Genomic DNA, 23,478 nt, shown 5'->3' on the forward strand with positions numbered 1-23,478 from the left:
TAGGGCCAGGTCCTGCATGCAGGCCAGCACCCCTGCTCCTGTGTACGGCTCAGCACCACGCGGGCCTAGGGCCAGGTCCTGCAGGCGGGCCAGCACCCCTGCTCCTGCGTATGGCTCAGCACCAGGCGGGCCGGGGGCCGGGTCCTGCAGGCGGGCCAGCATCCCCCTGTTTATGGGTCAGCACCATCCGGGCCGGGTCCTGCAGGCGGCTCAGCACCACACGGGCCTAGGGCCAGGTCCTGCAGGCGGCTCAGCACCACGCGGGCCGGGGGCCGGGTCCTGCAGGCGGCTCAGCACCCCTGCTCCTGCGGGCGGCTCAGCACCCCTGCTCCTGCGGGCGGCTCAGCACCACGCGGGCCGGGGGCCGGGTTCTGCAGGCGGGCCAGCATCCCCTGCTCCTGCGGGCGGCTCAGCACCATGCGGGTCTGGGGCCAGGTCCTGCAGGCGGGCCAGCACCCTGCTCCTGCGTGCGGCTCAGCACCAGGCGGGCCGGGGGCCGGGTCCTGCGGGCGGGCCAGCACCCCTGCTCCTGCGTGCGGCTCAGCACCAGGTGGGCCGGGGGCCGGGTCTTGCAGGCGGGCCAGCACCCCTGCTCCTGTGTACGGCTCAGCACCAGGCGGGCCGGGGGCCGGGTCCTGCGGGCGGGCCAGCACCCCTGCTCCTGCGGGCGGCTCAGCACCAGGCGGGCCGGGACCGGGTCCTGCAGGCGGGCCAGCACCCCTGCTCCTGTGTACGGCTCAGCACCAGGCGGGCCGGGGGCCGGGTCCTGCGGGCGGGCCAGCACCCCTGCTCCTGCGCGCGGCTCAGCACCCCCCGGCCGGGCTCGCCCAGGAGGGCCCCGCCGGTGCCGAGCTGGCCGCGCCGTGCCCGGTAGGCGGCACTGCTCGGTCTCGCCGCCCCTGGCGCGCCGGCCGCCCGTGCTCTTGGCAGGACCAACGAGGCGGCGGCGGCTCCCAGGCTGCACTCGGGCCGCTCCCTCCCCAGCATGGCAGCGGGGCCCAGCGCGCGCCCCTAGCGAGCCCCGGGCCGGGACACGCGGAGCTCGGGCCGCTTCCCCCGGGAGCCAGCCGCGCGGGGCCATGGCCGAGTGGGCGCCGGCCCAGGTAAGGGCCCGCCGGGGAGCGGCGCTGGGGCGGGGCCCGACCCCGCTGGCGAGCTCGGGGTGGGGGGCCCCGCTGCAGAGAGGCCCCCCCCCCCCGGATGCAGCCAGCTCTGGGGAGGGCGCCGCGTGCGGCCACAGCGGCGTAGAACGGGCAGCAAAGAGCCGCGGGGCGCGGCCCCGACCTTTGGCTCGAGGGCGCTTCGGGGCCGGCCGCGGGTCAGGTCCTTGGCGGCTGGGCAGGAAAGTTTTCCCACGCAGCGGGGCAGGCATCAGAGCAGCCCTCCCCCCCCGGAAGCAGGAGTCCTTGGACGTGTCCTGCCTCCTCTGGGGGCTCTCCCGGTCCATCCCTGTGCGGATCCGCGCCCCTCCGTGCCAGGGCTCTGGGCTGCGCGCACACGTCGGGGCAGCCAGTCCTGCAGGCAAAGGGCAGTTTTGCTTGTTCGAAGCCACTTGGATGGGCTATCCCCTTGCTCTGCAGCTCTGAGCGAAGGGGGACAGGGCTGCGGATGGCCTGGCTCTAGACCAGCCTCCGCTCCGGAGAGCGGTATCGTTTTCCGCTTCCTCGGGGCGGGGAACCTTTTTTGGGTTGGGGCCGCTGAGCCACAGAACAATCAGCCGGGGGCTGCGCGTAAAGAAGAAGCAAAAAGAAAAGAAAACCAAACCTGCACCCGACAGAGAAGGCGAAAGACGCTCCCCATCTTCCCCTCGCACACCAGAACCGAGGGCAGGGCTGGGCTGAGCAAGATGCGGCCTGGGGGCTGGATGCGGCCTACCCAATGCTTTGATCTGGCCCACGGGCTGCCTCTGGCCGCTTTCAATGTATATCCTGCTGCCGGTGCCACCGAATATCCAGGCAGTGGCTCAGGCAGCGGGATCCTATTTAAATGGCTCCCAACTCCTGGTCATGGCATGTAGGGTGAAATGGTCTGAGGCAGCCTGTTGGAAATAAAGTCTGGACACGTTGAGCGCTACCCTGGCAGGGGCTGGAGCCGCGAGCCCTTTAAATAGCTGCAGCAACTCCAGAGCAGGGCTAAGAGCCGAGAGCCTTTTGCTGTGTGTTTACTTCGAAGCCTTTATTCTTCATTGAATAAAGAAAAGTTAATCATTAGTTCCTATAAAATAGGGACTAGAGGACACCAAATGAAATTAATGAGTAGCAGGTTTAAAACTAATAAGCGAAAGTGCTTCTTCACACAGCATGTAGTCAACCTGTGGAACTCCTTGCCAGAGGAGGCTGTGAAGGCTAGGACTATAATAGAGTTTAAAGAGAAGCTAGATAAATTCATGGAGGTTAGGTCCATAAAATGCTATTAGCCTGAGGGTAGAATTGGTGTCCCTGGCCTCTGTTTGTCAGAGGCTGGAGACGGATGGCACGAGACAAATCGCATGATCATTGTCTTCGGTCCACCCCCTCTGGGGCATCTGGTGCTGGCCACTGTCAGCAGACAGGATACTGGGCTAGATGGACCTTTGGTCTGACCCAGTACGGCCGTTCTTATGCCTCCAGTCACAGACAGCTCTGGAGGGAGGTTAGTCTGCATCCCCACTCCTTCCACCCTCATCTCTGCCCCATCTGGGAGGTTAGAGGGGTGGAGCCAACCCAGGACCATGTACCAACATTTATTAAGTGCCCCCCTCCTGAAAAAATTATTGCCCACCTAGTAGGACCCAGGCTAGTAGATTCTGTGTGCTCCAGCCCCATGGAGGCATGGTGGGAGGACTGGAGTGTCTGTATGGACTCCCCAGTGCGGGGGGTGGGGAGCCCTGAGCTTTCAGGGTCCAGATCCAGGTAAATCCTGGATTATCCACCCCGCTCTAAACTAACCATTCCCAGGTTTTTCAATCTCTTCCCATAAGGAAGTCTTTTTCAGGCTTCTTAAGCTCTTGTTCTCCATCTCTGATCCCCCCCCCTACCAAAAGAATGATTAGAGCTGACCCCAGGAGTCAGCTGAGGGCATCTCATTGACTTGTATGATGGTGTAAACACCAGTTCAGAGCTGAAAGAAAACACACATTCAAGTTTGCAAAAACATTTGAGGTTTCTGAATTTATTTTCATTCTGCTCAGCGGGAAACCAGGGACTTCTGATTTTTTTTTTCCCATGAAAAATTCCCTCTAGAATAGTCTGTAGCCTATTGGTAGAACCCTGCACAGTCCCAGGAGATAGATGTTTAAGCAAAATTGGTATCTGCAGCTGCAAAAATGATCTGTGGATCTCTACATCCACATTCGTGGATGCAGGTACCTGCAGATGTAAAGTGGATATTCTCAAATTTGAAGGGTTCTAGATACAAAATTTGTATCTGCATCCCCCAAAATGAGCTGCGGATATTCACATCCGTGGGTGCAGATACTTAGCGATATAAAGTGGCTATCTGCCGATTTGCAGGGCTCTATCCTTTAGTGAAGTGTGAGGGGCCTGCTTACCTGCTGCTCGGATGAGTGTCCTAAATGTTGGAATGAGAAGTTTGGTTTGGACTAGAAATTCCATGTTAGACCCGTGAAATCTACCTGGCAAAAATTTAATCAAAACTGATCCACTTCTGTGAAAAATTTCAGGTTAGACAAATCAACATTTTCCAGTGGGAAAGGGGGAGAAGAATGTTTAAAAATTCAGGCTGGAATAATAACCTGCCTCTGTAAACTCCACCCCAATTCATCTGAAGAAGTAGGTTTTACCTACAAACGCTTATCCCCTAATAGCACCCTAAACCCGAAATAAGATATGCAATTTGCGCTGTACAAATTGCGTATCTTATTTCTATTCTATTTCAAAATAGCTTATTTTGAAATTTAGCATGTCTACACAGCACCAGATTTCGAAATAACGCACTATTTCGAGACATCCCTTAACCCTTGTGGAACGAGGATTACAGGGATGCCAAAAAAACGTGCCCGTTATTTAAGCAAATATTTGACTTAACGAGCAGCTTGTTAAGACACGGGGTAGTTATTTCAGGATATTTCCGGTATCCCAAAATAGCCATGCAGTGTAGACGTCCCCTTAGTCTCTAATGTACCACAGAACACCATGTTGTTTTGCAGATACAGACTAACACGGCTACCCCTCTGAGATCGTTCAGTATTGTTTTTTGTCCTGCTGTGCATGCATCTGTCACTTTGTTTGCTTTTTCTGACCACAGCTGTACATTGATTTGTTGACTGAAGTTTGAATCACACACAGCTAGTCTGGGAAGCTCAAAATACATCTTCCAGTGTGAGTCATGTTGTGTTTGTCAGCATGGAATTTCATTTGCGCTTGTACTGCTCATCCATTTAGCCTGGAAAGGTTACACTCAAGTTCCTCAGGCCATGTCTTCTCCCCAGGGAAGATCAACAGTGCCATGTTTGATCTTCCAGAGTTTGATTTAGCAGGTCTAGTTAAGACCCGCTAAATCGATCTCAGAGGGCACCCTGTCTGTGGCCGTTACTCCTGTTCCTGCAGGGAGTAAAGGATAGCAGGGTAACTCAAATCAAGGTACATCAATTCAAGCTACATAATTAACATAGCTGGAATTTCGTGTCTTGATTCTACCTTTCCCTTAAGTGTAGACCTGGCCTCAGTCGTCTTTAGTCCTGACTAACCTGAATTACTTTTTGCCATCATCAGATTTATCCCCTACTTCACACTTTGTAAATATATTAATCACTGATCCCGGTACAGATCCTTTGGGCATCTGACTCCTCACCATTTGCTATGATGAAAATTTGGCTATTCATTCCTACTGGATGTGAAAGGTCAGCCCAAAGCCAGTTAGAGTCCAGAGACTATAAAACCATAGCTGGTGGGGAGAAAGTAAATAAGGAAAAGGTATTTATTGCTTCCATAACACAAAAACTAGGGGGCACCAAATAAAATTAATAGGTAGCAGGTTTAAAACAAACAAATGGAATAATTTCTTCAATACGACACACCATCAACCTGTGGAACTCCTTGCCAGAGGATGTTGTGAAGGCCAGGTCTTTAATAGGGTTAAAAAAAGAGCTAGGTAAAGTCATGGAGGATAGATCCATCCCCGGCTATTAGCTAGGAGGGGAAGGAATGATGTCCCTAGCCTCTGTCAGGACTGGGAATGGGTGGCAGGGAATGGATCAGTTGATGGTTACCCGTTCTGTTCTTTTCCTCTTGGGCACCTGGCATTGGCCACTGTCAGCAGACAGGATACTGGGCTAGATGGGCCTTTGATCTGACCCAGTCTGGCCAATCTTCTGACTTCTACTTTTCTGCTAAACTCTTTTGCTCTTTGTTGCCCTCGTCCTGCGAACCTGCCCCCTCCTCATTCACTTAGTCCCTCTGTTGTGTCCTGTCCCTGACCTGCAGATTGTGAGCTCTGTGGAACAAAGTCTCTTGTCATTTTTCTGTGCAGCATTTCCCACTACACGGCCTTGATCCTCGGTTAGGCTTTCTAAGCCCTGCTGTGACAACAATGAATGGAAAGATTCCTGTTGATTTCAGTGGGCGTGGGATCCGATTGTAACTGGTGTTCCTGGGAAGAGGTGCCTCTTCCAGCTACCCCACTGATAAGTATGATCCAAATACTCAGGCACCACTGAAAAAAACGAGCACAGGGTGATACGTGTCCATTATCCAGGTGGCGGTGTATGACCAAGGAGGTGTTTTGCTCTGATGCCTCTTGAGTGCTGTGCACTTAGTTTGTGGTGACTGGAGCTAATTTCTGTCTCCCCGGCACATGTTCCCTTCCTATCTTGGATCATATTCTCTTCCTCGGCTTGCCCGGCCTGGCTGGACATTCCTCTGTTGTTGTGAGAGAAGGAAATGGCTACAATAGGAACTGACCTACTTTGCTCTTCTCCTTTTGGCCTGTGGATTTTTGCCACTTCTGCACTTGCTTTCCAATTAGGGTTAGAAGCCTGGGTTGTGAAATACAGTGCTGGGGGGAAGGAGTAAGGATGACTGTGCGTTTCTAGACTGGCTGGAGATGGGATCCACTGGAGTTGGCAGGCGAGAGCATGAGACCCTGAGAAATCCAGGCCTGTTCCCTGCGAGTGAGGTTCAGAGAGACATGGGAGCGTTTGGGATTCTGATCTGCGCCCTCCCTGAGCCTTTAGCGCTTTTACCACGGAACAAACGTGGCTTCAGCCAGTCTCTCTCTCTCTCTCTCTCTCTCCCCCTGCAAACAGATCCAGGAATGGAACGTCGAGGCACAACATTTGCTGCCTTTGCAGCCCCCGCTTGTCCCTGAGCGAGCTCACATGAGAGAAGCTCAGCTGCACACAGCAGAGGCCTCGCTCTGGACGGTGGTGGCGACGGTGCAGGCCATGGAGAGGAAGATCGATTTGCTGGCCACGCGCCTGCTGAGCCTGGAGGGGCGATCGGGGACTGCCGAGAAGAAATTAATAGACTGTGAAAAAACAGCAATGGAGTTCAATAACCAGCTGGAGAGCAAGTGGGCCGTGCTAGGGTCTCTAATCCAGGAGTACGGGCTGCTGCAGCGGCGGCTGGAGAACGTGGAGAACCTGCTGAAGAACAGGAACTTCTGGGTCCTGAGACTCCCCCCTGGCACAAAGGGGGAAGTTCCCAAGGTAAAGCTACCCTAGCTAGTGCTCCGAGGGTAGAAGCCGGTGCTGAAATGCTCTGTAATGCCCACAGGATGCGCAGGTCCCTGCCATGGAGTGGCTTGGAGCGAGGCGGGGGAATGCTGGATAACACGGGGGGTCAGTGTAACTCCGCTTTCTTTCCTGTGCATGATATTGGTGTCGGGGGAAGGTGTTGGCTGGTGGCCCCCGGAGACCAAAGCCAGCTGTACTCTGAGCTTCCCTCCACCGGACTGCAACCCTCCCCTGGAAGGACCTTTGAACTAGAGCAGTTCAGTCTCCATGGCCAGTTGGGCCTGCCAACCAAGGGCCCCGAAAGGAATGGTGATTTTGGCTGTGTGGGTGCAGTTCCCTGGGCGTTGGATTGGGACGGCCAGCGTACACAGATAGCCTGTTAGGGCCCGTTGCGATTGTCCGCTCTGAACTCCTGTATGACACAGGGTGATGCCCCTGACCTCCCCCACGCGTGTGATTGCAGATGCCGGTGACGTTTGTGGACGTGGCTGTCTATTTCTCGGCGGAGGAGTGGAAGAATTTGGAAGACTGGCAGAAGGAGCTGTACAATAACCTGATGAAGGAGAACTACGAATCTCTGAGCTCCCTGGGTAAACATTTGTTTTCGCTCGCGTCCCGGAAGGAGCGTGGATCTGTGACGTGCGGGGGCAGAACCCCTTTTTGTCACAGCTGGAGCGGTGGTTATACTCTCCAGAAGATTAGCAATTAAACCCAGACCCGCTGATGGGGGGAGGGAAGGGGACAACGGGCCAGAGTTCCCAGGCGCTGCTGCTGTGGTGGCAGCAGTAACACCCTGGGCCCTTTAAATTGCTGCAGGCAGCCTAAGGTCGAAGGAGAGGGGTTTGCCCTGCTCTGGGCACTGGAAGCTTGTGGGGGGCTGGCGTGGCATCTTGCTGCCCTGGCTCCACCCCTTCTGCCTGAGGCCCCGCCCCTTTCCAGAGCACAGAGCTGGCCCACCCATCTCTCTGGCCCAATGGGGTAATCAGCGCCTCTGATTAAATGGGAGGGTGTGTGGATTTAAGATTTAATGGGAAAGACTCCCCTACTCTGTTGTGGGTCCAATCCATCCATCGCCAGGGCTCGTTCTATCTGCAGTGGTGCTTGTTGGCAGGGCTAAAGTTGGCCCCGTGGTGATCTGTACATGTGTATGTTCAGCATGGCAGTGATGAAAATTCTGCTTCGTACGGGCGGGTGTTGGCTGCCCTGCCTTGGCCTGGCTTAAGCCCCTGTAGTTTTATAGTAGGTGAGTGGCTTAGTTGGACCATAAGCTCGTCTCCCCGTGATGATCTCTGACTTCAGAGCGCAGCTCACCTTCCCCTGAATGCTTTAGCTCCCCACCGGGTCTTTGTCAATAGCTTTTGCTGCCAAGCTCCGGCGATGAAGGGGGGTTGGCTTTAAATCAGTGAAAGGTGTCAAATGAAACCGTGGGTTGCCCTGATGTCTTGTCTCGCCACAGACCGTTCCCGCTCCAAAGAGGCCCCTGAGCCCCGCATCGAACGGGGGGAAGAGCCGTGTGTCCAAGATCAGCAGTGTTTAAAAGAGAGAGAGATCCCGCCAGACCCCTGCACAGGTAAGACGTGAGATTAGAACCACTCCGAGGCAGTAGGTGGAAAGCCACGTGACTGTGTCCCGTAGTGTGGCTTATGGGTTTTCTCCAGTCCTGACTACTTCTGCTTCTGCTCTTTTTGGTCTTTTAACCATCTTCCCTTTGGTGTATGCTTTTATTGGGCTGCCCTCCTGTGCCTCTTGCTGCTTGCTCCTTTTCTCCGAGATAGCTGCACTTCGGGTGGGTGCTAGATCACATTGCGTAAGGCCGTGGTGTCCAGCCACTAGCCACATGTGGCTGTTTGGCCGGTTGAGTGTGGTTAGTTGTCTATAGCAGTAGCCACTATATAATTTACATTTTCAGAATAATGTGGCTAATTCAGAACTGGTTGGACACCACGGGCGTATGGCTTTACTCCTGCTTGGCCTCTCTGGGGGATGTGCTGGCCACTGGGTTCAAAAAAGAGCTGGATACATTTGTGGAGAATAACAGGGCCGCAGTCCCATGATCTGGGTGTACCTACACCACTGGCTGTTAGAAGTTTGAGAGTAGAAGGGGGGGAGAGGGATCACTTCTTAATTGCCCTATTCAGATCAATGTCCCTGAAGCTTTGGTATTGGCCACTGCTGGAGACCAGATGCTGGGCAGCTGAGCCATTGGTCTGACCCAGTGTGTCAGCTCTTAGGTCCTTAGGAAGGTGGTGAGTTCTAGCTGAGGAGCGTGCAGACTTGGGGTCAGGCCTCCGGGGTTCTGCTCCTGATTTTGCCGCTAGCGTGCTGTGTGATAGCTAGTGTGGAACATAACGCAGGAGTAGAAGGGAGCTCAGGAAAGTTTTGCGTTCAGTTCTTATATATATTTACATAAGAACGGCCATTTGGGGGTAGGCCAAGGGTCCATCTGGCCCGGTATCCCGTTTTCTGACAGTGGCCGGTGTCAGATGCTCCAGTGGAATGACCAGAACAGGGTAACCATCGGGTGATCCATCCCGTGTAGTCCAGACCCAGTTTCTGGCAGTGAAAGGCTTAGGGCAGGGGTGGGGAACTTTTTGTGGGTTGCAGCCCCACAGATTAACTTGTCGGGGTCGCACACAAGTGAGAAGCAAGAAACAAAACAACCCTCACTGACCTGGCCTCTAAGTGAGAAGTAGAAAAAAAATACACCTGCCTCCTCGCATGCTCCTGCCCCACGGTGGGGAAGAGGGGAGAGGAGGTGCTGAGACTCAGGGTTTCCCCCAGGGCCAAGTTAACTCTTCTGGGGGCCTGGGACTAGTCGATTTTGTGGGCCCCCCTAGGCTCTAGGGTGGGGCCAAAAATGAGGGGCTCTGTGTGTAGGAGGGAGCTGCTGGGGGGTGGGGCGGGCTGGGCTGGAGGTAGGGTGCAGGAGCAGGCTAGGGTGCAGGGTCTGAGTGGGGGGACAGGGGATTGGGGTGCTTGGTGCAGCTCCTGGGGAGGGGCACAGGTGGCGCTGTACTGCCCCATGCTTGCAAGCTCCCTTCCCTCCGCTGCTCCCATTGGCCACGATTCCTGGCCAATGGGCGTGACGGGGGTGGAGCCTGCAGGTTGGCACAGGGACAGAGCTTCCCTGCGCTGCTGTTTCCCTAATGGGGGGGGGAGCAGCATGCAGTGCTGCTTCCTCCCCCCACCAGGCAGAGCTGATCCAGCCCACGGCTTGCCTTGATCTGGCCTGTGAGTCTTGGGGCTTCCCCCTGTCGTGCAGAGCCAACACTTGCTCTCCAGCCCCATGGAGAATGCTGAGGCTCAGAGACTCACCACAGGGCTGGAGTGCCACCACCAGCTGCACTTTTGTTTTTTGGGAGGTACGGGGAGGGCCTATTATAGCTTTGGCCTTTACAACCTTCTCTGGCAGTGAATCCCACCGGTTGACTGTACGTTGTGTGAGGACAGGCCCAACTGCCTATTAATTGCTGTGGGTGACTCCTGATTCTTGTGTTACGTGAAGGGGTAAAGAACACTTCCTCCTTCGTTTCATGGTCTTCACCTCTGTCATACCCACCCCACTCCCTCTTAGTCATCTTTTGTAAGGCCAGGTCTACGCAACTTCAGCTGCGTAAAATATGCAGCTACAGTCAGCTTGCCGTAAGCTGAGCTTGGCACAGTCTTCACAGCGGGAGGCCGACTCTCTTACTCCTAGTGACTGTGAGGAGTACCGGCACCGATCGGAGCCGCCCTCAACATTTGATTTAGTGGGTCTTATCTAGACCCACTAAATAGAACACTAGAAGATCGATCTCCAGTGCAGCAAGTGAAGACGTAGTCTAAGCTGAAGAGCCCCAGTGTTTTTAGTTTCCTCATGTAGGAGCTGTTCCATTACCCTTCTTAATTTTGTTGCCCTTCTCTGTCCTTTTTCCACTTCTAATACCTTTTTGGAGATGGGGAAACCAGACCTGCACTGTATTCAGTTCATATTGGGTCACTTATTAGGAGGCATGCTGCGGAAAGGGGACTTTTAGGATATGTCTATAATGCAGTAAAACTCCGTTGGCCGACGTGGGCTGCAAGGCTATAACACGGTTGTGTATTCGTTTGGGCTTGGGTTGCAGCTGGGCTCTGGGACCCACGGAGCCTGAGCCCTAGCCCAAGTCAGCTGAGTGTGTGTGTATGTGTGTGGCTGCAGAGGAAACCGACTCGGAGGGGGCTTGGCGATGGAGAGAGCTGGCCTCGTGAACGGGGGTGGGTTGGACATTCCAAGCGGGGGAATTACCCTGGCGCGTCACTTCCACGTCTAGTGAGATAACACGGGTTTGCCCCTCAGCCAAGGCTCCTCACATGTTCGTGTCTACTCAGAACAGGCCCCCTCCGTCATGCGGACATGGCATTGCTTTGGGACGGGCGGTGAAGGGTTCAGAGCCTGGTACACGAACATCTCTCTCTCTCTCTCTCTCTGTCACACAGAATCCCTGATGTCAACGCCCGACATTCTTTCCCGGATCAAACAGGAGGAGGGGCCTTTTGTCGGGGAGCATCAGTTCTCGGAGGAGAGGGGAATCCCCGTGGACCCCTGTGCAGGTGAGCGAAGCTGGAAAGTGAGCGAGGCTGCCGTGGCGAACTCTGTAACATTGCTCTGCCCATTTCATGGATCTGGCCCTGCCACTGGCTTGTTATACATCCTTGGGCAAGTCACTTGAGGCCTAAATTTAGCGGCCTCTGATTTTGAAGCTTGGGGGAGGCCTCCATTTTCTCTGTCTGCTTCTAATCCCTCCTCTTGTGCACATTTTGACCCCACGGCACTGTGCAGACCTCAGTTGCCTCATGCACTTACTTGCAGCCTTCCTGGCTCCCCCACCTCAGCACAGAGATTGGCCATCAGCTTGAGAGCGGAGGGTTCCGTGGACATTAATAGAGCCACGTGCGGGTACAAGAATTTGTATCCGCATCCGAAAAAAAGGAGCCACAGATAGTCACAGATTTGCAGGGCTCTAGATAGTAGAAAACACCGTGTCTTCGTTTTCTCCCTCAGGAGCCGACGCTTTGATTTCTGCCCATGACTTTTTATCCTGGATTAAACAAGAGGAAGAGCCCTGTGTCCGGGAACCGTGGGAGTTGGCTGAAAGAGAAATGCTCACCGGCCCAGGCCCAGGTGAGCAGTGGCTTAAAAGAAGCCAGAACCAGTGACCAAATCTTAGGAGTCGGCAGTCCAGCTGCCCTTTGGGAACTCACCTGCGGTTGGGAAGGAAGTTTGTTTTGTCTTCGTGGCAGACGCCACTTTGTCAGTTTTAAGGGTGATCATGTGCTCTGATCTCGTGTACATCACCGGCCAAAGAATCTCGCGCCGAGTGATTGCTGCAGATACTGCCTGGTGGGCAGCTTTTCCTTAGCTCACACAGCCTTTCACGGCGTCTTCCCTGAAGCTCACACAGCCTTTCACGGCGTCTTCCCTGAAGCTCACACAGCCTTTCACGGCGTCTTCCCTTGAATGTATCGCATAGCTGTGTTAACGAGAAGTATGACAATACTTTGTCTAACGAGAAGTATGACAAACCCTAACCCGCGCCCCACAGAGTTGTGCCATCCAACGCCCCAGTGTGGATCCAAGTCTCTGTGCTGTGATTGCCCGTTTCATCTGGGGACCTGGTATCAGCCCTCCTGGCACAAGTGCTAAGCTGCATCTCCAGGGAGCGGGTTTGCTAGTAGAGCCGTCCAGGGGCCCTTTTCTAGGACAGTGACAGACGCAAGGAGCTCAGTGTGTTTTAGCTCGCCAAAGAGACAGGAAAGGGGTGACTTGGTCGCAGTCTGGAAGTACAGTAGACTTCCGATAATCCGGAACCTATAGGACCTAGGCGGTGCCGGATTATCAGATATGCCGGACTATCAGGAGGTACTATAAGATGGTTATATATATACTGTATACATTAAATACTGTATACAAAGTGTTCTTAACCTTTTTTATTGTACATACTGTATACAGTATACTGTAATATTTTAGTTTTTTAAGCCTTTTTTACCTTTTTTGCTCAGTTCAGCTGCTGCCGCTGTTACCTTGTGACTCATTTTTTGCTGAAGCTCACTCACTAGGCTCTTGCCATTTTGATGCTGGACTATCACGAGTGCCGGACTATTGGATGCCGGACTATTGGAGTTTTACTGTATCTACCTGGGGAACGTGTTCAGACAAGCAGCGAAAGGTCTAAAGCGACCCAGCGGCAGGATGCTGCAGCCAGACAAATTGAGACTGGCCGCTAGATGCAGTTTTTTTTAACAGCAAGTCGTTTACCAGAGGAGTGTTTTGCCGTGGGTCGTGGTGGGTTCTCCATTCCTAACTATTTGAAAGTCAAGATTGGATGTTGTTTGAGAAAAATCAGCTTTGGGGATAATTTGAGGGCAGGTCTCTGATTCAGGAGGTCAGACTCGATGCTCACAACGGTCTTTTCTGGTCTACAGGCCGGCCTCGGTATAAGTTCAAGATACACTCCCTAAAACTTGGACTTATAGAGAAACAACTTAAGTGGGGAATTTTTTTTCCCCGCAGCGGCCTTCCATTTGTGCAAATTGGTTTGAGGTTTGGGTTTTTTGCGTGACTTAACAGCGGGGAATGGGAGGACTTATAACACATCGGTCCTTACAAGCGTCAGTGACTTTAGTGTGGAACGGATGTAGATTGGGGTGACTTACGGCGGGGATGCCCTGTAAGGCGGACAAGGCCTTAGTCTCCTATAGAAGGGGACGTTGCCTTCCTTTCCCATGGACCGGCCTAGATGGCCCAGAGCTACCCAGGTAACAGCGGGTAAAGCCGATCTCTGCGCTGAGTGACTGCACGAGGCCTAGCAGTGAACTTCACCCGTTGTTTGGTCTCTGGGCAGGATGGTCCAGTGCGTGGTCCCAGGTGGTTAGAACCCCAGTGACTGTCGCTGTTGAGAAGCAATTAACGGCTTTTTCATTTCCACTTCCGCCACCTGGAACAGCACCTGTTCTGAAACAGTGCAAAATACTTCTGCATCCTGTACCTGGCCAGAGACCTTGGAGTCTCATGGTTGTGTTTCCCCACCTCCCTGCACCTGTTCAACTCCACGTGTGACCAGACTCTGGGCAGCGGCTGCTACCAGCTAGGAACAGTCACCTAGCTGTGAAGTTTTGCCTTTAGCCTATGACTTGAATGTGCTCAGCTGAGAAAATACTTTGTGTGTGTTTTTCTCAGCTGCGTGTCTGGATTGGGGTCTCCAATGATGATGGTTCCTTTGGGTATCAGTAGCGCTTAGAGCATAGGTTCCTAAACTGGGGGGGGGGGGGGAGATGCAAGGCGACACAGGCACTCCCCATCAAACTCCTTCTCCCGTCTCCAAGAAAAAGCCCGATCTGTCCAGTAAAAAAATTCAGAAAATACCATGTGAAATGTCCAGTATTTTCTGTTTTTTCTGGCTCGGGCATCCGCTGGAACACGCACAGCTCGGGCTGGCTGGGGCGGGGAGAGGATGGAGCATCCCGGGAAGACTTCAGAATGGCTGCCCTAAAAGGGCAATGCCTGCTCTGCTCTTAAAAGGGCAACCTTTTTTTTTTTTTTTTCTTAAGTTTTGCTGCTATTTTTGTTTTTTGGCCCTGGTCAGTTCCTTTTTTTTTGTTTGTTCAACAAGTTCTGCTGCTATTTTGGGAGAAGGGGGAGTGAGGGTTTGTCAAAAATCAAAACGGGGGCATGATGCCGAAAAGTTTGGGAACCACTGGCCCTACAGTCTCTAGATGAGATTGTGCCGGGTGCTGCATGGCCACCTAGTGAAAGGCAGCCCTGCTGCAACAGCTCACGAGCTAAATAAACCAGGCAGAGAAAATCCCCACTGTACAGATGAGGAAGAGAACGGTTGAAAAAGGAACTAGATATATTCATGGAGAATAGGTCCATCAATGGCTCTTAGCCAGGATGGGCAAAGGTGGTGTTCCTCACCGGTTTGTCAGAAGCTGGGAATGGGTGACGGGTTGGATCACATGGTGATTACCTGATCTGTGCATTCTGGCATTGGCCACTGTTGGAAGACAAGATCTTGGGCTAGATGGCCCTTTGGTCTGACCCGGTCTGGCTGTTCTTAACAGAGCCTCAGAGAGACGAAGTGCCGTGGCTGAGGTCCTGCCAGGCAGCTTTGAGAGAGCTGGGAACGTAGCTCTCCTGCTTGTTTGACGACTGTCTTAGGAACATGCCTAGAACGGCAGCTTGCCACACACCGTCTCTTCCCAAGCTACCGCGCCCCCGTCCGCGTGCCACGTGACGGATGCCGTCACGGCGCTTGCAGCGCGCCTGGAAGATGCTCCGATACTGCGGCACTGAGGACCAGCCTAGAGTAGCGTAGAATTGGGACAAATGATGCCCTTAGAGAAGGGGTTGGAACACCGGAGTTCTCGGCCTCTCCTGGCAGCAGGGCGGGAGGGAGCACGCTGTCGGTATGGGGAGCCAGGAGCCAGCTCTCCTGGGCTGTCCAGAGGCGGTCAGGCCAGTAGGGAGCGCTCGCTCCTCTAGCCGGAGGCGAAGGGGTTAATGTTTGTGGAGTTTTTTTGAGCTCCTCAGTTGGGAGTGGTGCTCGGAGGGGAGACGGTTGTTGCGCCACGTTCAAACAAAGAGGGGGGGGTGCTCCGTGAGGACCCATTTCCTACGTGGCGGGGACCAGCGCGAGCTTTGGGTGGCGGTGACTCTGTTCTCGCCGGATGAAATGCACCCTGAGGCCTGCGAGAGGGGTGGGGCAGTGGGACAGAAATGATGCGCAAGCTTGGGGGACCCCGTCCCTCTCTCCCGGGGCTGGGGCTGGCCTTCTGCAAACACCTGGATGTTCCCGCCAGAGCTCAAACCCTTCTCTCCGCCGGTTTCCAGAGAGGGCCGCCCAGGTTCAGCCTAGCCCAGGCCACTGAGACCCTCGGCTCCGTGGGACCATGCTGCGGATCGGGGCCTTTCCCCCCTCCCAAAGAGCCAGGCATGAGCTTCTCTTTCTTTCTTCCGGCAGGCGACGGGCTCCTGGTGAAGTCGGAGGAGCAGCGTCCCCGCCAGGCAGGCCCGGAGGAGCTGGGGCTGCTGGGAGGTTCCGGGGAGCCGCTGTACCCAGCCCCGGCCTACGGGAGCCAGCGTGGCTCGGTGACGCAGCCAGCCGACCCCGGTGAGAACAGACTGGGTAAATCCTTCCGCGCGGACAGCGGCTTCGGCGAGTTGCCAGGCGCCGGGAGCCCCCGAGGAGCCGGCGGGCCGGGGGAGGAGCGGCCGCACGGCTGCGCCGAGTGCGGGAAGAGCTTCAGCGTGAAGAAGAGCCTGAAGATCCACCAGCGGAGCCACGCCAAGGAGCGGCCCTACGCCTGCGGGGAGTGCGGCAAGAGCTTCAACTGCCACTCGGGGCTGGTGCGGCACCAGATGATCCACCGGGGCGAGCGGCCCTACAAATGCGACGAGTGCGGCAAGTGCTACAGCCGCAAGGAGCACCTCCAGAACCACCAGCGGCTGCACACCGGCGAGCGGCCCTTCCAGTGCGCCGCCTGCGGGAAGAGCTTCATCCGCAAGCAGAACCTGCTGAAGCACCAGCGCATCCACACCGGCGAGCGGCCCTACCAGTGCGGGGAGTGCGGGAGGAGCTTCCGCTACAAGGAGTCCCTCAAAGACCATCAGCGGGTTCACGGGGCGGAGCTGGGGGCCCCGCCTGGGCTCCCGCAGGCCCTGGGCGGTGGGGATTAGCTCCTGGGACTCCTTGGACAAAACCACGTGGCAGCTTGGGACTGGGTCGTAACGGAGTCAAATCGAAGGCAGCAAAGTGAAAACCAGTGCCGGAAATGAAGCTTTTTACCAAATACGTCCATGGGGGCACGAGGCGGCCTGGGTGTTTGGCACGTCCTTGGAGGGACCCCCCCCCAGCACGTTTTTCATACCCGTCTCCCAACCCCCAGACGAGTCCCTTCCACGCAACCCGCAGAGAGCCAGAAAGGCCGGTGCATGCGCCGAACGCTGCTCCCCACCTCCTCCCGCCCCCAAAGAGACACCGTCTCCCTCCCCACTAACCTCCCGATGGCCTCACTCCAGGGTCTCTCCTCTAGAAACCCGCCTCCTTTCTCTCCCTCCACACCCCAGCGGCAAGATTGAGAGAGACTTCTCTGCAGCTCCCGCCTCTTCGCCCCACAGTTCTCCTCCCTCTGGATGTGGATTGATTCTTTCTCACCTCTTGCTCTTTGTGTCCCCCCCTCCACCCCCCCATTGTTTTTACATTTTAATTTCATAAGCGTGCAGTTAAACTCTGTCAAGTGTTTGGCGGTGTAGTTTTATATGGCAGATGCAATGCAAAATAAAGTTGTGTTGGGCTGCTCCTGGCGTCGGGTCGTTCCTACAGCGAACCCTACAGAGCCGTAGAAGTGGGCTGTGCCCAGGAAAGCTCATGATATTAAGTTTTTCCTGCAGAGCTGGGCAGCCTTGTGAAATCCTTGGGGAGCCTATTGCCACGAATACGGCAATACGCGGCCTTCTGGGTGTTTGCACTGAGGGGGGCCTACCAGGGCCAACGCCCCCTGGCTGGGTTTTCATTTACATTACGGCTCTGCTAGCATAAAAGGGCCCTGATAGCTCCCCCCATTTCCCAAGCTCCTTTGTGGTAGCGGGGCTGCTAATATAAAAGCATTAGGCCCGTTTTCTCCCTCAGAACCTAATGTAAACTCCCTCCTCGTGGGCTTGCTTCTGCCCACGTTGGATGCAAGGAGGGTGCCATTGGCGTGCCGGGGGGAGGGGGGGTGTTTGACGCTACGACAGCCACCCGCTTGGTCTCCGTGCGCTGCCCGCTGGGACCACCCGAGCTTGGGCCGCTACAAGGCAAACAAAGCTGCTGCTTGAAACCCGAGTGCTGGTTCCCCCACAGGAGCCTGGAGGGCTCAGTTGGCCACCATGGCGGAGGACCGGGCGGAGACACGTCAGAACTGGGCGTGTGGAAGTGGGTGGTTCCAGCCCTGGTGGGTCGCAGTCAGGGCCGGCCCGAGCCATTCGTGCGTCCCGGGAGCACAGCGCCGCGCCCGGCCCCGCCCCTGGGCGGTCCGGCAGCCCCGCATGGCGCCCCCTACAATGGGGCGCTCCGGGCGGTAGCCCAGTCAGCCCGTAGCTTGGGCGGGCTCTGGTCGCGGTGATGGGCGGCGGGGGTGTTATAGTTCTTGTGGAGATACGAGGAGACCATGCTAACTAGGTATTAATGCAGCAACACATCCTTAAACCGCTGCTGCTTTCCCCATACAGCCTTCCGCACAGACTGGCAGCCCTCAGAGTCCTCCCTCATGTCCTCCTTTCTTAGCCCCGCGCTGTCCTCTCCGGTTAGGAGCTGATTCATGTGTGCAGCCCATAGGACCTCAGTGGTCCCTCGTGCCAGCCAGTGTGTCCCCAGAGAGGTACGGATAAGAGGAAGTCCCTACTACTGCCAGCCTAGCTACCTGAGATGCATAACCACAGGGGAAGGGTTCCCCCCACTCCTCTAATTCACCAGAGACGGTCCAGGGTCTCCCTGGCTCGGTCTGGCAGGTGTGTGCATGACCGTACTACGGTCTGCGCTGTGTTGCACCTGCCACCGTCTTCTCCAGTTGGGTCCTACTTGTGCTTCTCGTCCCTCTCCTCATCCGCCGTGGCCTCGGCCACTGTATCTCTTCGGTAGAGTCCTTGGGCCTCTGGCAATGACAGGGCGCTTGCTTCAAAGTCCTCGGGAAGTGGCAGAGACCCAGTGACCGAGGGTGGAATGTAACCGCCTCTGATGTCCTTTTCCATGAACAGATGGTGCCGTTTCCAAACCTTATCTGCTGTCCTGGGCGGAAGAGCCGTGTGTCAGGGACCGGGGGGGCTTAGCAGAGAGAAAGATCCCCGCGGGACCAGGGACAGGTCAGTAATCGCCTACAGCAGCTGGCGTTGGAAAGAAAAACAGACCTAACCAAACCCTCCTCCGCCGCGAGGAAGGACAGAGCAGGCCTGTTCACCCCAGAGATCTGAGTGTGTCCCCGGCAGTGCAGAGAGGGTCACAGCCGATGAGAAGAAGTCCCTGCTGCTGCCACCTTGCTGCTTGAGATGCATAACTACAGGGGAAGGGGTAGGAGACAGACAGATGCATGAGAAGCGCTGGGGCTTGGAAGAGAAGTCTCTGCCTGCTCCCAGCCAATGGCTCATTGGGTGGGGGAAGTTACGTCGGTTTTGTAGACCAGCGATTTTCAGCCGTTTTTTCTCGTGACCCAGTTGAAGAAAATGGTTGATAGCGCGACCCGACAGAATTTGATCAGAGTGTGGGCTCTGGGGTGGGGCCAAGGATGAGACTTTTGGGGCTCCAGTTTGGGGGGGGGGCTTGTCTCAAGCAGCTCCTGGCCAGCAGTGCAATGGGGAGGCTAAGGCAGCTTCCCGCCTCTCCTGGCACCACCGACCATGCTGCACCCCAGAAGCAGCCGGCAGCAGGTTCCCAGCCAATGGGAGAGCGGAGCTAGTGCTTGGGACAGACAGTGCACGGAGTTCTGGGCGGGCTCTCCCTGCTCCCAGGAGCAACAGCGGCTGCTTCTGGGGTGCAGCGCAGTCTGTGGTGCCAGGAAGCTGCCTTAGCGCCCTGCTGATCCCCCTGCAGCAACAAGACCCAGTGCCCGACATGCCATGCCCCGGTGCTGACTCACGACCCCTAGTTTGAAAACTGCGGCTGTAGGCAACAGTGCAGCAGGGACCACGTGGTCAGCGTGCACCCAGCTGCCTGTGACGGCCCTAATCTAACCCACCGGGGCCCAGTTTGCTGCTGGGTGAGCTGGAAGTGGCCTAAGCCAGGCTCAGACCCCCGGCCGTGGAGCTTGCATCGGGCACCTCCGCTGCCGCACCTCAAGTTACAGAGGAGCCGCAGGCAGAAGTGACATTGGCTGCAGACGAGCTCAGGGTCTCTCTGCTGCCCTTATCAGCTTCCTGATCACTGTTTGCACTGCAGCAGCATCCGCAAGTGCTACTAGCGCGTCACACATCCACCCTTCACCAAGGCTCACGCCTGGCTCCCCACCAATTACAGCAGCTAAACCTGCCCTTTCGGGTCTTGGGACAGGTCTCTGCCCCCTGGCAGCCAAAAATAGGGGGTGGGCCACGTGAGTGGCCCCCCTGCACCTCTGTGGGCCGCAGCAACCCGCAGCCCACTGGGGTTCCACCCATGGCCCCCCCCCTCCTCCTTGTGAACAGCTGATTTGCAGATGTTCCACGGGGAGGGAGGCAAATCAGGTGAGTCTCGTGCTCCAAAGTGCTGGGGGGGAGGAGCCATAGGAAGTGTGGGACTCCGGTGCCGCAGTGCACAAGAGGCGCGTGGAGGAGGGAGGCAGCCAAGGGGGCCGCACACGGAGCCCCAGTTGGCCGCATGTTGCCTGCAGGCCAGCTGGTTCCCACCACTGTTTTAGAACGGGCTGGACTGGTACCTGTGTGGGGAGCCGGTTTTCTGCTCTCTGTGGAACATGCTGTCCTGTCGTTCTCTTTCCTGCCGGCAGAGTTTCACGGTTGCCCAGCGGGAGTGGCGAGCCAGAGTGAGCCCGGGGGAGAGGCCTGCGCCCGGAGCCGGCAGGACTCGGAGGAGAGGGAGAGGGTGCTGGTGCTGAGCGTCGGTGAGTGACCGCTTGAATGTGGCCGTTCGGCCCATGGCTCCTGCTGGGCTTTGCACGCGCTAGTTCACGAGAGATGGCAGCGGTGGGCTGGGTGGGGCTCAGCTCCGTGAAATGGGAATAATTGGACCTGCTCCCCGACCCGCGCTGGTCCGTTCGGATCCTGGCGTTCTGTCCTCGTGGACGCGCCAATGGTCCTTGCCCGCGTAGCACCAGAGCTGTGCAAGGCGGAGATGCCTTGTCATGCCAGGCACGGTGGGGGGCTGGAGCCCGGCGGGGGCTCGTTCTCCTGCCGTGGCGGGTGTCTGGATTCTCTCTGTGTTCCAGGAGGTGGTGAGCTCGTGACCAAACCTGAGGCGCAGTGTTTTGAGGAGCGTCGCCCCGGCCGTGAGCCGAACCAGGCGGCGTTGGAAGGGCGGGATTTCTGGAGGGCCGAGCAGAGACACCCCCAGCACACCCACGGGGCGGAGGATCGGTGTGGCGCTACCCTCGGTAAATCCCCTGCACTCCCAGGCCCGCTCTCAGGGCTGGAACCCCCTTCGGCAGGGGCAGGCCCTGGAGGGCGCGGAGGTCCCCGTGAGAGCCGAGACGGAGCCGTCCCTCAGGCCGGCCGTGTGGGGGCGAGGCCCTTGGCTTCCGGTGCCGTTAAAGCCGAGGCCCAGTCCCCGGCGGGTGAGCCGGTCCATTACGAGAAAAGCTTTCTGCAGCCCGCGAGCCTGGCCGCCCCCCAGCCCACGCACAGCGGGCAGAGGCCTCAGGCCTGCAGCGAAGGTGGGCAGCAGCCGAACCCCATTCCTCCCCTGAGGCCCCACAGCAAGGCCAAGCCCTACCAGTGCGGCCAGTGCGGGCAGAGCTTTCTCCACCGGTCCCGGCTCACCTACCACGCCCGCACCCACACCGGGGAGCGGCCCTACGCCTGCGCCCAGTGCGGCAAGAGCTACAGCCGCAAGGAGCACCTCCGGAACCACCAGCGGCTGCACACCGGCGAGCGGCCCTACCGGTGCCAGGAGTGCGGGAAGCTGTACAGCCGCAAGGAGTACCTGCAGCACCACCGGCGCGTCCACACCGGCGAGCGGCCCTTCCAGTGCGCCACCTGCGGGAAGAGCTTCATGCGCAAGCAGAACCTGCTGAAGCACCAGCGCATCCACACCGGCGAGCGGCCCTACCAGTGCGGGGTGTGCGGGAGGTGCTTCCGCTACAAGGAGTCTCTCAAAGACCATCAGCGAACTCACAGGGCCGAGCCTGGGCCGCCCCCCAGCCTGCAGCCAGCCTTAGAGATCCAGGCTCCACAAGCAGGCACCTCTGTGTGAGGGGGGAAGCAGGGGAGGGGCGCTGGAAACTGATGAGAATACTCCACGCTTGGGTGGCATTTCCCTGACCAGGCCCAGAGGAGGGGATGGCAGGAAAGCCCTCGGTCTGGTAGTGCCAGGACTCAAGCTAGGGTCTCCTGAATCCCAGCCACTGTGCTCTAACCACTAGCCCACGCTGCTTCCCCTGCGACGGGAACTTCATATGGCTAAATCCCCCTCTGCCATCCTGAGCCATGACAGGCATCTCCTCTGCGGCGCCCGCTGCCCGGAACCTTGCCTGCTGCTTTCCGATCTCCTGGGAATGGCACGGAGCTGTCCTTGCCTTCCTGCCCCTCTGGTACTCTCGCACAATAGAAAATAAAGTGCCACTAAGTTCTGCTGGGCTGGGCCTTTTTTCTGCCCCAAGCTAAGGGCCATTCAGGCACACTCTCTCCTGTTCTCCAGGGGGGAGGTGCAGTGGGGCTGGTGTAGCAGCTCATGTGCCTCTCTGGCCTTTGGGTGTCTGACATGACAGCTCCTAGCATGTGTGTGCGAAGGCTGCAGCCCTATGGGGACTGGCGGCTGGCATGAGGGGGCAGCAGAGCTTGGCTGAGGACACAAGGGCCGTCATGAAACCCCTCTTCTGAGGCCCTGTCTCCATGAGGGGAACCAGCAGCAGGGAGCTGTCCTGGGAGTACTGGTGCAGCACATCCCCTCCGTTTGCAAAGGCTGCAGCCCTTCCACATTTAGGGGAGTGCATGCTGCTCCCAGAGTGGGCAGGACTTGAACCCCCCAGCCTGTGCTCCCCAGGCAAATGCCCTTTCTCCTTGTCCACTCCAGAGCCCGCTCTGCTGCCCTACCTTCGGAGGGTCCCTGATCCTGGGCCTCACTTTGACCTAGGCTGGCTCCTTGTCCACACTGGCACGCCCACCCTGGTGGACAGCTAAGGCTGGGGTAGGCCAGGCTGCAGAGCTGCCCCGGTAGGGTCGGAGGCGCTGTTCTCAGCTGCGAGCTGCCACGCCCTGCCCAGCTGCCAGGAGAACTTTCGGTGGCGAGTGCTCCCTGAGGTTGCCTCGCAGTGTTAATTGGGCAGTAGCCTACGGCAAGGGGCTGTCCTGCTGGCGGCCGGGGGAGGAGGAGAAAAGGGACCCTACTCACAGTCCTGGCTGCTGTGTCCCCCCCACGTTCAGACACAGGCGAATCAGGCCTTGTCTGCGCTCTACATGGCTGGTAGAGCTATACTGGCGGGTTACGTCTAGACTGGCATGATTTTCCGGAAATGGTTTTAACGGAAAAGTTTTCTGTTAAAATCATTTTCAGAAAAATCCCGTCTAGATTGGCAGGATGCTTTTCCGCAAAAGCACTTTTTGTGGAAAAGCGTCCGTGGCCAAACTGGACGCGCTTTTCCACAAAAAAGCCCCGATTGCCATTTTTGCAATCGGGGCTTTTTTGCGGAAAACAGTACTGTTCTGTCTACACTGGCCCTTTTGCTCAAAAGTCTTTCGGAAAAAGACTTTTGCTCGAACAGGAGCAGCATAGTATTTCCGGAAAAGCACTGATGGTTTTACAGGAGATCGTCAGTGCTTTTCCGGAAATTCAAGCGGCCAGTGTAGACAGCTGGCAACAGATGATTTTGCGGAAAAACTTGCCAGTCTAGACACAGCCGGGGAGACAGAGGGGCTGCGTCTACACTGCAGGCTTCTCGTGCAAGAACTGTTTTGTACAAGAGTTCTTGTGCAAGAGCGCATCCCCACGGCCGTGTGCTTTTGCACAAGAGTACCCATGGCAGTGTGGACGCTCTCTTGTGCAAGAAACCCTTGTTGCCCGTCCACACTGCCTCTTGCACAAGAGGGCTCATTCCTTGTGGGGAGAGGAATAACTCTAGTGCAAGAAGCCTCTTTCCTGATGCTTTACTGTAAATTTACTTGTGCAAGA

General features: G+C 56.7%; 1 protein-coding gene across 1 annotated transcript; it reads left to right on the plus strand.

The window, feature by feature from the left end:
- Window positions 1-902: 902 nt before the first annotated feature.
- Window positions 903-21,959, plus strand: LOC102457744 (uncharacterized). The gene is made up of 11 exons (XM_089776023.1): window positions 903-1,103; window positions 6,245-6,646; window positions 7,137-7,263; window positions 8,130-8,243; window positions 11,132-11,245; window positions 11,697-11,816; window positions 15,655-16,369; window positions 18,242-18,297; window positions 18,429-18,533; window positions 20,144-20,257; window positions 20,582-21,959. The coding sequence occupies exons 1-11, from the start codon at window positions 1,080-1,082 to the stop codon at window positions 21,562-21,564; spliced, it is 2,874 nt and encodes a 957-aa protein (XP_089632149.1). The 5' UTR covers window positions 903-1,079; the 3' UTR covers window positions 21,565-21,959.
- Window positions 21,960-23,478: the final 1,519 nt, after the last annotated feature.

This window comes from Pelodiscus sinensis, chromosome 2, assembly GCF_052426305.1.
Source record: "Pelodiscus sinensis isolate ZL-2025 chromosome 2, ASM5242630v1, whole genome shotgun sequence".
NCBI lineage: Eukaryota > Metazoa > Chordata > Testudines > Trionychidae > Pelodiscus > Pelodiscus sinensis.